This window comes from Lolium rigidum, chromosome 1 (genome assembly GCF_022539505.1).
Source record: "Lolium rigidum isolate FL_2022 chromosome 1, APGP_CSIRO_Lrig_0.1, whole genome shotgun sequence".
In the NCBI taxonomy this organism is placed as follows: domain Eukaryota; kingdom Viridiplantae; phylum Streptophyta; class Magnoliopsida; order Poales; family Poaceae; genus Lolium; species Lolium rigidum.
Genome location: NC_061508.1, coordinates 340,067,103 through 340,080,723, shown reverse-complemented (window position 1 = coordinate 340,080,723; position 13,621 = coordinate 340,067,103). Strand labels below are relative to the sequence as shown.

Genomic DNA, 13,621 nt, shown 5'->3' with positions numbered 1-13,621 from the left:
AAGGAGCTACCAAAAATAAGGTGCACAACTATCATTTAAGTTTTCTCGAGTAGTAGTCCTTATAGGATGACCAATTCCTAGAGCTGGGGATTTATCTCGATTTCCATATGGATTTATTTTTGAGCTTCAACCTATTAAACTCAGAATTGTGCGTATTTTAAGTTTAGGTCCTGAATTTTGGGAGAAAATAACCTTCAATTAAGTTACCTTAAAACAATAACCAAGCATAAAATTTGCATTCACCTAGTACAAATGACAAAGCCCACAAATTTAAATCCAACCAAACAAAATTTTTTTTTGAAAAGATACGCATGGGGTCATCCCATGTGATGTATTTTCTAAAAATAATATAAAAGACATGAAAGTTTTAGAAAAATGTTTCACAATATTTTGTATTACGTATGATTTGCTTGGAAATCTACTTAAATGAGCATTTGCCATGCAAAATCTTTGGCAAACTTAGTTTAGACTTCCTTGAAGCCTTCTCTAATTTTTCAATTAAATAAAGTATAATTTATACTAACTCTGAATAATAGCTTTCGGAAGACTACGATTAAAGTGGTTAAAAAAATACTTGCTATGTGTAGCTCGGGCTACAAAAGGCCGCATCCCTTATGAGGATATGTAAAAAACCTGCTATGTTTCTTCACAAGTTTGCGGTGACGCATCACGTAAGGCAGTGGGGCGCAAGCTGGGGATGCCGAGCGGCACGGCCATGGTAGCCACGACCTGATGCACTCCGGCGGGCGGTGTTGAGGAGTGGGTAGTGCATGGCGGCCGCCGTCTCCGGCGGTGGTTCGGCACCGATGGTCCACTGGACCCACTTGGGCCCAATCGACGCCGGGGGGCCATGGCTTCGACAACACCGACGTCAGTGCTCCGTGTTGCCTCATTCTCCAATATTGGTCCGGCAGGATTGACTGGCGACGTGGGGGCTGCTAGTTTCGCAAATAATGGAGGTAGCCCTATGATTCTTCTGGTGACAAGATGAAGATCTATGATGGCGTGTATTTCACACGTTCGTTGGGAACCCCAAGAGGAAGGTATGATGCGCACAGCAGCAGGTTTTCCCTCAGAAAGAAACCAAGGTTTATCGAACCAGGAGGAGCCAAGAAGCACGTTGAAGGTTGATGGCGGCGGGATGTAGTGCGGCGCAACACCAGAGATTCCAGCGCCAACGTGGAACCTGCACAACACAACCAAAGTACTTTGCCCCAACGAAACAGTGAGGTTGTCAATCTCACCGGCTTGCTGTAACAAAGGGTTAACCGTATTGTGTGGAAGATGATTGTTTGCAGAGAAAATAGTAAAACAAGTATTGGAGCAGATTTGTATTTCGAGTATTAAAGAATGGACCGGGGTCCACGAGTTCACTAGAGGTGTCTCTCCCATAAGATAAAAGCATGTTGGGTGAACAAATTACAGTCGGGCAATTGACAAATAGAGAGGGCATAACAATGCACATACATGGCATGATAAGTATAGTGAGATTTAATTGGGCATTACGACAAAGTACATAGACCGCCATCCAACCGCATCTATGCCTAAAAAGTCCACCTTCGGGTTATCGTCCGAACCCCTTCCGGTATTAAGTTGCTAACAACAGAAAATTGCATTAAGTATGGTGCGTAATGTAATCAATAACTACATCCTCGGACATAGCATCAATGTTTTATCCCTAGTGGCAACAAGACACAGCACAACCTTAGAACTTTTCGTCACTCGTCCTGGTGTCAATGCAGGCATGAACCCACTATCGAGCATAAATACTCCCTCTTGGAGTTACTAGCATCAACTTGGCCAGAGCCTCTACTAATAACGGAGAGCATGCAAGATCATAAACAACACATATGCAATAACTTGATAATTAACATAACATGGTATTCTCTATCCATCGGATCCCGACAAAGACAACATAGAGTATTACAGATAGATGATCTTGATCATGTTAGGCAGCTCACAAGATCCAACAATGAAGCACAATGAGGAGAAGACAACCATCTAGCTATCGCTATGGACCCATAGTCCAGGGGTGAACTACTCACTCATCACTCCGGAGGCGACCATGGCGGTGTAGAGTCCTCCGGGAGATGAATCCCCTCTCCGGCAGAGTGTGCCGGAGGAGATCTCCGAATCTCCCGAGATGGGATTGGCGGCGGCGGCGTCTCCGGAAGGTTTTCCGTATCGTGGTTTTTCGCCTCGTGGGTTTCGCGACGGAGGCTTTAAGTAGGCGGAAGGGCAACGTGGGGGCCACACGGGGGCCCCACACCACAGGTCGGCGCGGCCAAGGGCTGGGCCGCGCCGCCCTATGGTGGCAGCCCCTCGTGGCCCCACTTCGTATCCCCTTCGGTCTTCTGGAAGGTTCGTGGCAAAATAGGACCCTGGGTCTTGATTTCGTCCAATTCCGAGAATATTTCGTTACTAGGATTTCTAAACCAAAAACAGCTAGAACAAAGAATCGGCACTTCGGCATCTTGTTAATAGGTTAGTTCCAGAAAATGCACGAATATGACATAAAGTGTGCATAAAACATGTAGGTATCATCAATAATATGGCATGGAACATAAGAAATTATCGATACGTCGGAGACGTATCAATCTACCAGTTTCTGTCCCCATCGATTTGGTGGTAGTGTCGTGTTCCGGAATGCTCCACCGGTGTACTCTACTAGGCGCTTCATACCTGGAGTTTGTTGGATCGAGTGAGATTCGATCATGTGTATCCATGTTTTATTCTAACCGGGTGGTTTCAGATAGAGCGATATGAAGCTCTGCTAGCTGTTACCATGGTAAGGAATGCTTTCTCATACATGATAAGGTCAGTTGGAGGAGAATGTCATGAAAGTCGAGATCTGGGGACTATCGATGATGATTCAATTCTTTGTGGAGATATTGAATTGGCTTGGTAATTTTTGTTTTGGAGCAAGCGGCTTTGAAAGTAGGGGTGACCGCAGGCAAGTTCAAAGTCCTACATATATGATCCATTGTCTGGCCTTAATTGGTTGTGCCTGGTAATGAACTTGCTGAAGTTATTGTTTTTGGGAGCGAGGAATTTTCGTCATGGTGAAAGTCTAACATCTATAATCGATCAAGGATGTCGTGTGTGCGCTGTTTTCTTCTTAGAGGTGTCGCTTTTGAAGAAGTTAAACTTCTAACATTGTCTAGATGGTGTTAGTACACCTTTAAGGAGTTGTGGGACTTTTCTTTTACTGTATTTGTTCTTCTTTATTTTGGTTGTGTGCACGCATAATACCTCTAGATGTAATTGGTATCCTTGCAATATTAATATATGTTCTATAAAAAAAAAAGTTAGTTTTGAGTCTCATATCAAAAGAAAGGAAGACCAAGTCGCGCATGAGTTTTTTTTGACAATTAATATCACATATATTTATAGTAATAAATAGTACATGGTAAGGATACACAAGCTGTCTCCAGTGATTACAAAATATAGTAAAATAAACTATAAAAGATACAAGCAAGTCTTCGAGGTATTACAACTCTTTCTTCTTCCAAGACATAATCTTATCTTTCCTGAAGGCAGCCAAAAATAGGTAAGAAACCATAGACATGTAAATACCAACGAATGTTCTCCCATAATTTTAATTTGAGCCGCACAATGCCAAGTGTGGATGCACACGACCATTAAAGTAGTCAATCAACATCGACAAGAGTACCAACACCAGTATGTCAGAGAATAACAATCGACCAACCTTGTCCATGCCGCTGGAGAGCCGCGATTAAGAATCACCATTGTCAAGGACTTATCAGCCGGGACAAAACCTGTGAGGATAATCCTCCTCGCGGCAACCTTGAGAAATCCAAAATCGATCTGTCGAAGCAAGATCTGAAGGCACATACCTAGAGAACTGTAATCTTCCAACACCATCATTGACGCGGGGAAAGAGATCTCATCGTCGAACGAAAGGCCGAAGATCACTTATTGCAGACGATACCATTCCCATTGATGAGAAACCAACAAAAAAACGGCTACCGAAACTCTAACATAATTACTGAAAACACTATTTTTATTAAAGACTTCTCGCACAGATCAATTCCCCACTTGAAACTGGTCGGAGAAGGAGGAGGCTAAAGGGGAGGCGTCGGCTATCTTCGGCTGACGGGGCAAAGTTGCGCAGTTCTTTGGACAAATGGCACGATAATTATCATTGTTTTACCAGCAAAGCCACGCCGATTCGTAGTATTCCATTCGAAGCACCGGACAAGCTACGGTACATTCCATCGTAGTTGCAGCAGCACACGCACACGCACGTCTCGCTATTAATTTCCTAGCTAGTACAAATCTTTCACATTTCACTCGACCACTCTCCTCTTTCTTCCACGGCCCCGCGCACGCGCGCTCATCGTCATCGGCGGCTGCGGCTGCGGCCCGGGCCGGGAGCCAGCGCCATGGGCTGCGGCGGCGCCGGCTGGCAACCAAAACACACACTCTAGCTAGTGCCGGCGCCGCGCTAAACTAAAAGCCAAGCGACGAATAAATAACTCAGAAACCAAAGCTAGTTAATTAATCAGCGTCGTCTATTCGCCGGTCTTCAGGGCGACTCCGACGAGGAGACGGTGATGAGCGTGGACGCTGACGACGACGACGTCCGGGGTGTCGCCGACGGTTTGATGAGCACCACGGGCGTCTTGCTGTCCATCCTCCGGCGGTGCTCCCGCACCAGCTGCTCCGCCACGCCGTCCAGCCGCTCGCCGTTGGTCTCCGGCATCAGCTTCTTGCCCCGGAACAGCACCGACTCCACACCCCGCTCCGCCATCGCCGCCTCCGCCGTCGCTCCTGCAGCAATGCCGTTGCCCTGAGGAGACAACACAACGAAGAGTTAGCTTTGCTCAAATAATTCAGTGGTAAGAACCCGGTGTTAATAACAGTTTATATTTACCTGGATGCGGATGTAGTTGGTTGCTCTGTTCTCTCCGAACGCCATTGATACTGCTTGGTCCACCTGAAAAGCAGCACGGGCACCCACAGTCCTGTTTAGCCCAGCGTACGTGACGACAGTACGATTCTGTCCGTGCCATGAATGCTGAAGAATTAATGGAGGACGTACCATGTCGGCCTGGCACGCGCTGGCGATGCGGAGGATGCTAGAGGAGGAGGACGTGCGGTGGTCCGAGGCAGCGTTCCCGCCGAGCGAGAGCACGATGAGGTCGCTGGCGCCGGCGGCGAAGGGGAACTCCTGCTTGTTGTGGAGCACGTGGGTGACGGCCACGGACGTCGGGTTGGCCACGCCCGCGCCGCCCGCGCCGGCGGTGCGCAGTCTGGTCCGCCCATCGAGGGACGCCACCTCGGCCGGCCCAACGCCGCAGGCCGCCGCGCAGACCTGCCAGAGCGGGAAGTCGAACGCCTCGGCCTCGACGGCGTCGGCGCGGGAGAAGACGAACGGCGCCGCCGTGGCCATGTCGTAGCAGGGGATCAGCAGCGGCTTGGCCGCGTCCCTCACGGTGAGGTCCCCGAACACCTTCTTGAACACCGCCTCCGGCCGCGAGGAAAAGAGCCCGCCGCGGCCAGCGCGCCCAGAGAACACCTTCCGGTTCTTGGCCACGACGTCGCGCGCCTGCTCCGCGGTCATCCGGCGCGCGAAAAGCGCCGCCGCGAGGAACCCGCCGGCGCCGGACCCGGCCGCCAGGTCGAAGTAGTCCGCGACGCGCGCGGCCGGGTTGCCGGAGAGCTCCTGCAGCTGCCGTTCGAGCCTGACGAGGGCGGCCGCGGCAAGCGCGCCGCCGTCGGAGCCCCCGTCGATGGAGAGCACGCGCACGCGGCCCGCGCCTAGCTCCGGCGTCTGCGCGCCGAACAGGAAGTTGGACTCCAGGATGGAGAAGATCTCCTTGCTGAGCCTGTCCGAGCCACCGCCGCCACCGAACGGCAGAGTCTGATCGAGCAGCGCTAGCGCGGAGGTCGCCATTGGAGGTCGATGCCTCTTCTTGTAGCAAACAAACAGTGTGTCGTGATTGGGAAGATGAGGCCGGGGAGCGAGCGAAGGAGCTGAGTGTGTGCTTGCGTCTTGGCGCTGGCTGGGCAATTTATAGTGGGAGGTGGCGGGCACTCTGTTTCTGTTATCTTGGCGCCACGGAGCAGAGTAGCGCGCAGTCGTGCACGCGTTGGTGGCGGTGCGCCGCGTGTCCGGTGTCGTTTTGCCTCAACGAATGGCTGCGCCCGTGCGTGCGTCCTCTGGTTGGTCAGTTGGTGATCTACTGCTGTATATTTCTCATCCAATCCAATCTATACTAATTTTCCCAACAAAATTTCTCCTTCTCCAATCTAATCTGAAGCTAAATTACAAACACAAACTCCTGTGAGAAGCAAATTCTATGTATGCAAGAAACTAAGCTCTAGAATGAACCAACAACCTCTAGATCTAAGCAAACAAGCCTAAAAAAACAGATGTAAGCTAGGGTTCTATGTCACTCACATGGATCTGGTAGTTGGACGAGGCGGACGAAGTCGACATGCCTGCGAGGATGAGGAAGATGACCTCCCGCGGCGGAGCTACACTGGCCGGGAAGATGGAGTCGCTTACCTTCTTGTCTGTGAGAAGTTGCCCTGGACGAAGAGCTCGAAAGGGGGAAATGCTGGCGGGGGATTTTCCGGTGAGGCGCGGCTGTGTAAATAGGGGGTGAATAATGGCGGGAGCTGAGCGAATTTCTCTCGTGGGATTTTCATAGACGCGTGCGAGCTCCCACCATCTCCCGCCCGGACAAGCTGGGTGTAAATTTTCCTGTGCGAGCACGAAAGAGCTTTAAAAATTGTGCGAACCAGGAAAGCGAAAACGAGGCTACGTATAAGTGCGATAGTTGGTAGTGTTCTAGCCTGCAAGGTGTTCGATGCGTTCTATGTTGAAAGAGCTTCTTAGTGTTCTTGCGTGCAAGGTGTTCGATCCGTCCTATCTTGTAAGAGCTCCTTAATGTTCTTGCCTGCAAGGTGTTCGATGTGTGCTATGTTTTAAGATCGTGTTACTATTCTTGCCTACTAGGTGTTTGATGCATACTATGTTCTAAAAGTTTGTTAGTTTGCGAGCTTATCATGGTTCTTGTACTATGGTACTTTCATTTGTGCTCTAGGACAAGGAAAACACGCCAGATCTCTCAGCGCAGTCGGTGTTGCAGACGAAGGCGGCGGTGCCGCTCCGGTACAGGCCGTTGACTGATCAGTACTGCCCGGTGGCGAATAAGAACATTGCCACATGGCCACCTGGTCTGTCCATGTTCGTTCTAAACGGGGTATGAAACCTCATCAAGAAAGGGGCTAGAATGGACCTTGGATTCAAGGTGAAGTACATCAAGGATGTTGCAGACTCCGTTCTCAAGCACCCATCTCTCCCACCGTAATCCACCGTGCTCTTAGCCACCTCATGGAGCACAAGCCACATGCCACCAGGTACCTTGCGATGAGCCCTGAGTGCATGATTGATACGTCCAAAACACATCTACTTTCTCGAATACTTTTGCTGTTGTTTGCCCTCTAATTTGTGTGTTTTAAATGCAACTAACACGGATTAATGTTGTTTTCAGCAGAATTGCTCTGGTGTCTCGTTTTTGTGCAGAAATCTAACTTTCAGGAAAATTCCCAGAAAACATCGCAAAATCCATATTTCACCCGAAGACTCATGGAGCCAGAAGACGAGACGGAGGGGGGGCACGAGGGGCCCACACCAAGCCTGGCGCAGGCTTGGCCGCGCCTAGGGGTGGTCTGGCCGCCTCAACCACCCCCTTGACCTCTCCTACCGACTATATTAAGCCTTCGACCCTAAAAACAAAGGGGGGTTCGACATTTTTCTAGAAAGAGTTCCGCTGCTCCGCCGCCACCAGAAACCCCAATACGGGACCAGAAACTCCGTTCTGGCACCCTGCCGGGATGGGAAAAAGAAGGAGATCATCGCAATCGCCATCACCGATGCCTCTCCATCAACCATCCATGATTCCCACATCCATGTGTGAGTAATTTCCCGCTGTAGGCTGTAGGGGATGGTAGGGAATGGATGAGATTGTTCATGTAATAGATATAAGATTATTATGGGCATAGTGCCTAGTATCCGTTGTTAGTATTTTTGATATTGTTGCAACTTGTTATGCTTAATTCTTGTCACTTTGGGCCCGAGTGCCATGATCTGAACATGTTATTGATTCATGATGATAATTATTGTTTTTTTATCATACCTGCAAGTTGTATACACATATTGTTGTCCGGAACCCGAGGCCCCAAAGTGACAATAATTAGGACAACCAGAGGGGATGACTATGATGTGAGGATCACGTGTGTTCACGAAGTGTTAATGCTTTGCTCCGGTACTCTATTAAAAGGAGTACCTTAATTACCAGTAGTTTCCCTTGAGGCCCCTCTGCAACGGGCTGGTAGGACAAAAGATATCGTGCAAGTTTTTTATTGTGAGCACGCACGACTAAATAGGAACACACGCATATGGTTATTTTATACTAGGATGTTTTTATCATTATTACTTGCAATGCCCACGTCTTGCTATTATATGAGCTATCTTATGCATGCAGCGCCCGTTTATCCATCCTGTGGCTACTGTATTTTAATCCTGCTGTCTACAACAATCATCGCTACTGCTGTTTTTATTTCATTACTGCTGTTAGTCAACTACTACCACTGTCATAAAACAGTTACTACTGATAAAATATTGCGAGCAAGTCTATTTCCAGGTGCAGGTGAATTGACAACACATCTGTCAAAACTTATAAATATTCTTTGGCTCCCATGTGTCGAATCAATAAATTTGGGTTTTACTTCCCTTGAAAATTGTTGCGATCCCCTATACTTGTGAGTCATCAATGATGTCCTGGTTTTACCGCCTTCCTGAAGAAGCATTACCGTTAATGAGCCAGAGAATTGGGTTCTTGTTGTTGTGCTCGTTCTGGTGGTGATGACGGTGATGAACATCATGACGATGATGTATATTTTGGAAGTGGATAGGTTTGATGAGAGCTAATGACAAGTCTGTATATTTTGGTGGTACCTAGGTATGACGAGCAGGTGTGTACTAACCCCTCGTTTGATGAACTTGTGTTGCATAACGAGCAGTTGTTCATGGACTGGTGGTGCAAGAATTTAATCCACAACTAGAACTATTTTTATGTTGTTGTTTATGTGCTATATATTAGTCTTGCCTGCCTGAAAATGCTCATACGTCGAACACCTTTCGTGCAGTGCTGATAGCTTTGGCAAGCTCACCACCAAGCGGACGTGGAAACCATATGCGGGAAACATCTCGTAACCAAATGCAGGCCCAAAACGTGAAACACAAAAAGAGCCAAACCAAACGACGGGTCCTAGGCGTCCTAGGCTTCTACTAGGATGCTCAATATGACTTGTTGGCAATCAATCTACTTGCACAACATGACTTTTAGGTCGCATGATCTCCTACAACTTTTACAGAGCCAAGTTCCTCATATGCATAAAACATCTATGTTCTCGAGAAAAGCATGGAAGAAATTGCACGCATGGCGCGGCGGCTCAAACTGATGAGCATGATCCGTTCTTCTTCTTTCATTATCCCTGTTCCTTTCGCTATCAGAGAGAAAGGCACCCGTCGAATTTTCCCAGCTTCCAAAGGAAAAAAAAAAGGGTGTCTTCTTCATCCATATTTCCGAGCCATATCTGCCCACCAGCACGCCAATTCTTCCATCCCTCCCGTGTGGGTATCTCTCACTATATATACTCCTGTTCATCCGGCTCCACGCTTTTATTTCGGTGCTATTCTGATTGAACTTATTCAGCATTTACAAATGTACTTACCAAACGAACGGGCTTGATTGTTCATGAGCATGGAGAGCTTAAGCTTCACTCCACCCATCATCTCCCATAACCACCAACCGCTGCGACGACGACGCACTAGCTTCGCCAATCATCACATTTTTTTCCCTTATCATTCGCATCCATACAAATCTTCGCGCGATTTAGGCGTTTATCCATGATTGGTTCGTTGTTTTGTGCCTTCATGGCCTCGTCTCATCATTTGGAAGGGAGATAGCCCAGCGGCGATCGACTGTTGCGAGTCCAGCCCGCAAACCAGTGGTTAGCTAAGCAACAAAGATTCCTGTTTGTGTGCGCTACTAGCCCAACATTTCAATGCGTTTTCTATTAGCTAATGATCCCAAATCATTGTTTCCCCCTATATCTTAATAGAGATCGTCCTCCGGCCATCGCAAATCATTGCAAACTTGTCCTCTCCGGAAAAAATAAGAATTGCATGCATGCATGGATGTTGTACAGATATCTATGTTGCTTGTGCTTTGCCGCGATGATGAGTTAAGTTGTCGCTTACCTTCTGATCGAGGCTAGCTAGATTAGGCTGAGCAGGTTAAAGAAGTTGGAAAGTGGCTTAAAGGAAAGACTCTTGATATGCAAGTGTCCCTCGATGTAAGGTAGGCACAAGACAATGTTCGATTTTTAAAAAAGAGATCGGCTTGACGATGCATGCTAACCACATTATTATTCTCCTCTGCCTTTCTCCGGTCACCCTTTGGCCACGCCTCTTTTGGACAATATATTGCATACTAGATGACCCGGTGCGCCCCGGCGCACAGGCAGAAGCAAAATAGAACTGTAACCATAACTTGTAGTCAGTTAAGAAGGAGCATTATTTTCTTGATAAGTACATAGTACATAGAAAAAGAAAAAGAAGAAATGACTACGGGCAAACAATTTAGGTCTCCGGTCCAATGAAGAAGTGAGGACCACAATACTAAAGTTTTAATATAACAATGGCTATAAGAACGGCAATTCTCGTATGGAACTTTGGCTAATGTTGAGCGGTACCGTCCTATGACTCGATGCGCCCGATGCAGAGGCCAAAGCGAGATATTATTGTAACTCTAAGTTTTAGCCGGTTAAGAAGTAATGATTTTCCTCAAATGAACAAACTAAGTAGTGTTATTTTCGTCGATAGAAATACATCAGAATAATCACCAATGGGTAAACATTTTAGGTTTCCAACCTATTTGAAAATTGAGGCGCAGAGTACCGTAATAGTGGTAAACTTGTATGGAAATTTAGCTAAGTTTCAATGGCATTGTCCTATAGATATAGGTTATATGAAAATTTAGCAAAAACGAACTGTTTAGCTGCGTAAAAAATCAGTAGGTCCTGCAACGCAATTTCAAGATATTGCAATCACACTATACATATTCCTTGCAAACAAGTTCAGACCATAAACAAAGAGATATTATTTGTAGAACACCATCAACCGTAAGTCGAAAACAATGAAGGGAGGAATAAAATAAGGACATGCTGGTGCAATTTCTTATAGCAATAAGCTAATAGAGTAGAACTAATACATTGTTTGTTAGTTAGGTTCACCCAAAAGGGAGTGGTAGCAAAACAGGGTCATACAGTACCCAATATAGAAATAAAACACAGGAGCTTAGGTATGTACATAAAACTTCATCAGTTGTAGGTATGATTGGGGCCCTGATTCATTCCAAGCTTTTTACAACCTTGGGAAGACCAAAACAATGCACCAGTTACTACAACTTCTTGTGTTCCTTTTGTTTTCTTATCACCTTTTTAGCATCTCGCGAAAGATCTGTGGCCACGTTCTCAAATTGCTCCATTGCTTCCTTGTAGCTTTCAGCTTTACTTCTTTGCCCTTCAGAATAGTTCCTTTCATTGTTCTCCTTGTCAACTGGAGTAGTTGTCTTCCAACCATCTTCCAACCCAGGCCTCTCTTCAACAACGATAAACTTCGTGAACTGAACCATGAAAAGGCGCTCTACAGACGGGTTGCACATGAATTTCCTGATACAAAACCTTCCCCTCTTGTAGCACATCCTTGATGCGCTCTATAAAAACTCAGCACATCCTTGAGGCGCTCTATAAAAACTCAGCACATCCTGTAAAAAACACAGCAGCTGCATGATTGGTACAAAGCGAAGCAAGGAAGGAAAGAAGAGCAATTGTAGCACCAATCAAGCATCTGAGTTGGTGCTTCTGGAATAATTTGCAACTAAACTCCAAATGCTAGCAGTTCACAGGGACGGTCTAGTATACAGCCAGTCTTATGCAAGCTAAACCAACTGGACCGGGGGTTATATTATTGCAAGCTAAATCAAATGCACAGATGTAGGAAATCATAGTTAGTTGCAAAGCAAGCTAAATGTTCACACATACGATGGTCGGTGCCCCGGATCAATGAAATAATTACATAAAAAATAAATGTTAGTGAATGGGAGATGGATCTTCGCCTGAGATTGAAGAAACAAATTAGGATGAGCTCACCTTGGATATGCAATAGTAAAAGCTACCATGCCAGACAATAACATTGAAGCTAGGTTGAACTTTTCGTTACAATATAAGCAGCTAAATTTTTTAACACGGAGACCAAATTATATGGATCGAACATCAGGTACAAATTACAAGCTGTAGGTGAAGGCAAGGAATTCCTACTAAATAAGGAAGCATTTTTGGATTCAGTTCAATAAGACACTTTAGGAGGAAAAAATCATGCATTCAGACTATATATGATCTAACACAAACGGAAGGAATTGTAATGACCATCTGACCAGCACTATATATCACTTCTTTGGAAAAGATACATACCTAAAAGTGTTCTCCAGGTGGAGAGCATGTGTGTTTCTTCAGCATGTTCATCAGGATCGTCCTGGCAAATGAGGATGGAACAACACAAAATTAGTTTAACGGTGTAGTGTAAACCTCCTGGACAAAATGATCAGTATACACACATTGTAGTTCTTTGCTGTGGAATGTGCAAATCCTAGCACTTATTTTCAGATTCTATATTGCTGAAGCAAACTCAAAAACACTGCCAATAGAGTTTATTTTTTATTCTAGTTCAGATTAAGTCTCAACATCCTTGCCAACCTGATCAGCAAGGCCACAAGCAATGCAAATATGAATCTAATGTACTCTAGTGCAAGCGGCAAGCACACAGGCGAACAGAGCGGCACCACATAGCACATGTAAATGTGGGGAAAAGGCTATTTTCTGTAGATCATATATGGATGGTGCTAGGGAATGTTGTCTACTGGAAAATTAGTGACGAATCAGATCTTTTAGTGGGCTTGGAAGCAAATAAAGGTGTAGCCGGCGATACATGACATACTCTTAAATGGCAGGAAACAATATGCTAATCTTGGCCAATAGGTACAGAGCAGCGTGCTAACCTTGGAAATTAGCAGGAGGCGAGCCCGATGGTAAGTTGCCCTTTCCGAGAAGATGAGGACATAGCGGGGTTGTGCAGCTTCCACTGGAGGGGCACAGTAGCCAGATCGATGTGCACCGACGAATCTCCGGTAGACGGCGGGGATCAGCCATCCACGAGACGACCAGCGGTTACCGTCCTGCTCGCTGCCGCCCCACTAAAGTCCGACCGCCGCCGCCATCGATGGGGATCGGCCGTCGCGCAGCCCCCGGCCGTCCACGAGACGACGAGCTGTTCCCGTCCTGCTCACTGTCGCCCAACTTCAGTCCGACCGCCGTCGCCATCAGAGCTCTCGGAGTGCAAATCGAGAGGAGGCCGTGGAGGGGAAATCGAGAGAGGACGTGGATTCTAGGAGGGGAGGAGGCGGATTGGGGACGAGTGATGGCGGCGGACTGGGGGCGAGAGGTGGCCGCTTGGTTCGTGCTG

At 46.9% G+C, this 13,621-nt stretch overlaps 1 protein-coding gene and 1 long non-coding RNA gene across 2 annotated transcripts; both read right to left on the bottom strand.

Moving 5' to 3' along the window:
- Positions 1–4,438: 4,438 nt before the first annotated feature.
- LOC124684466 (patatin-like protein 3) lies at positions 4,439–5,999 on the bottom strand. Its single transcript, XM_047218773.1, has 3 exons — positions 5,066–5,999; positions 4,898–4,960; positions 4,439–4,813 (listed from the first exon to the last, which is right to left on the bottom strand). Exons 1-3 carry the CDS (start codon positions 5,918–5,920, stop codon positions 4,550–4,552), a joined length of 1,182 nt encoding a protein of 393 aa, XP_047074729.1. The 5' UTR covers positions 5,921–5,999; the 3' UTR covers positions 4,439–4,549.
- Positions 6,000–11,270: 5,271 nt separating this feature from the next.
- On the bottom strand, positions 11,271–13,280 carry LOC124684465. Its single transcript, XR_006997032.1, has 3 exons — positions 13,158–13,280; positions 12,574–12,634; positions 11,271–11,867 (listed from the first exon to the last, which is right to left on the bottom strand). It is a non-coding gene; the product is annotated as an uncharacterized LOC124684465 (long non-coding RNA).
- Positions 13,281–13,621: the final 341 nt, after the last annotated feature.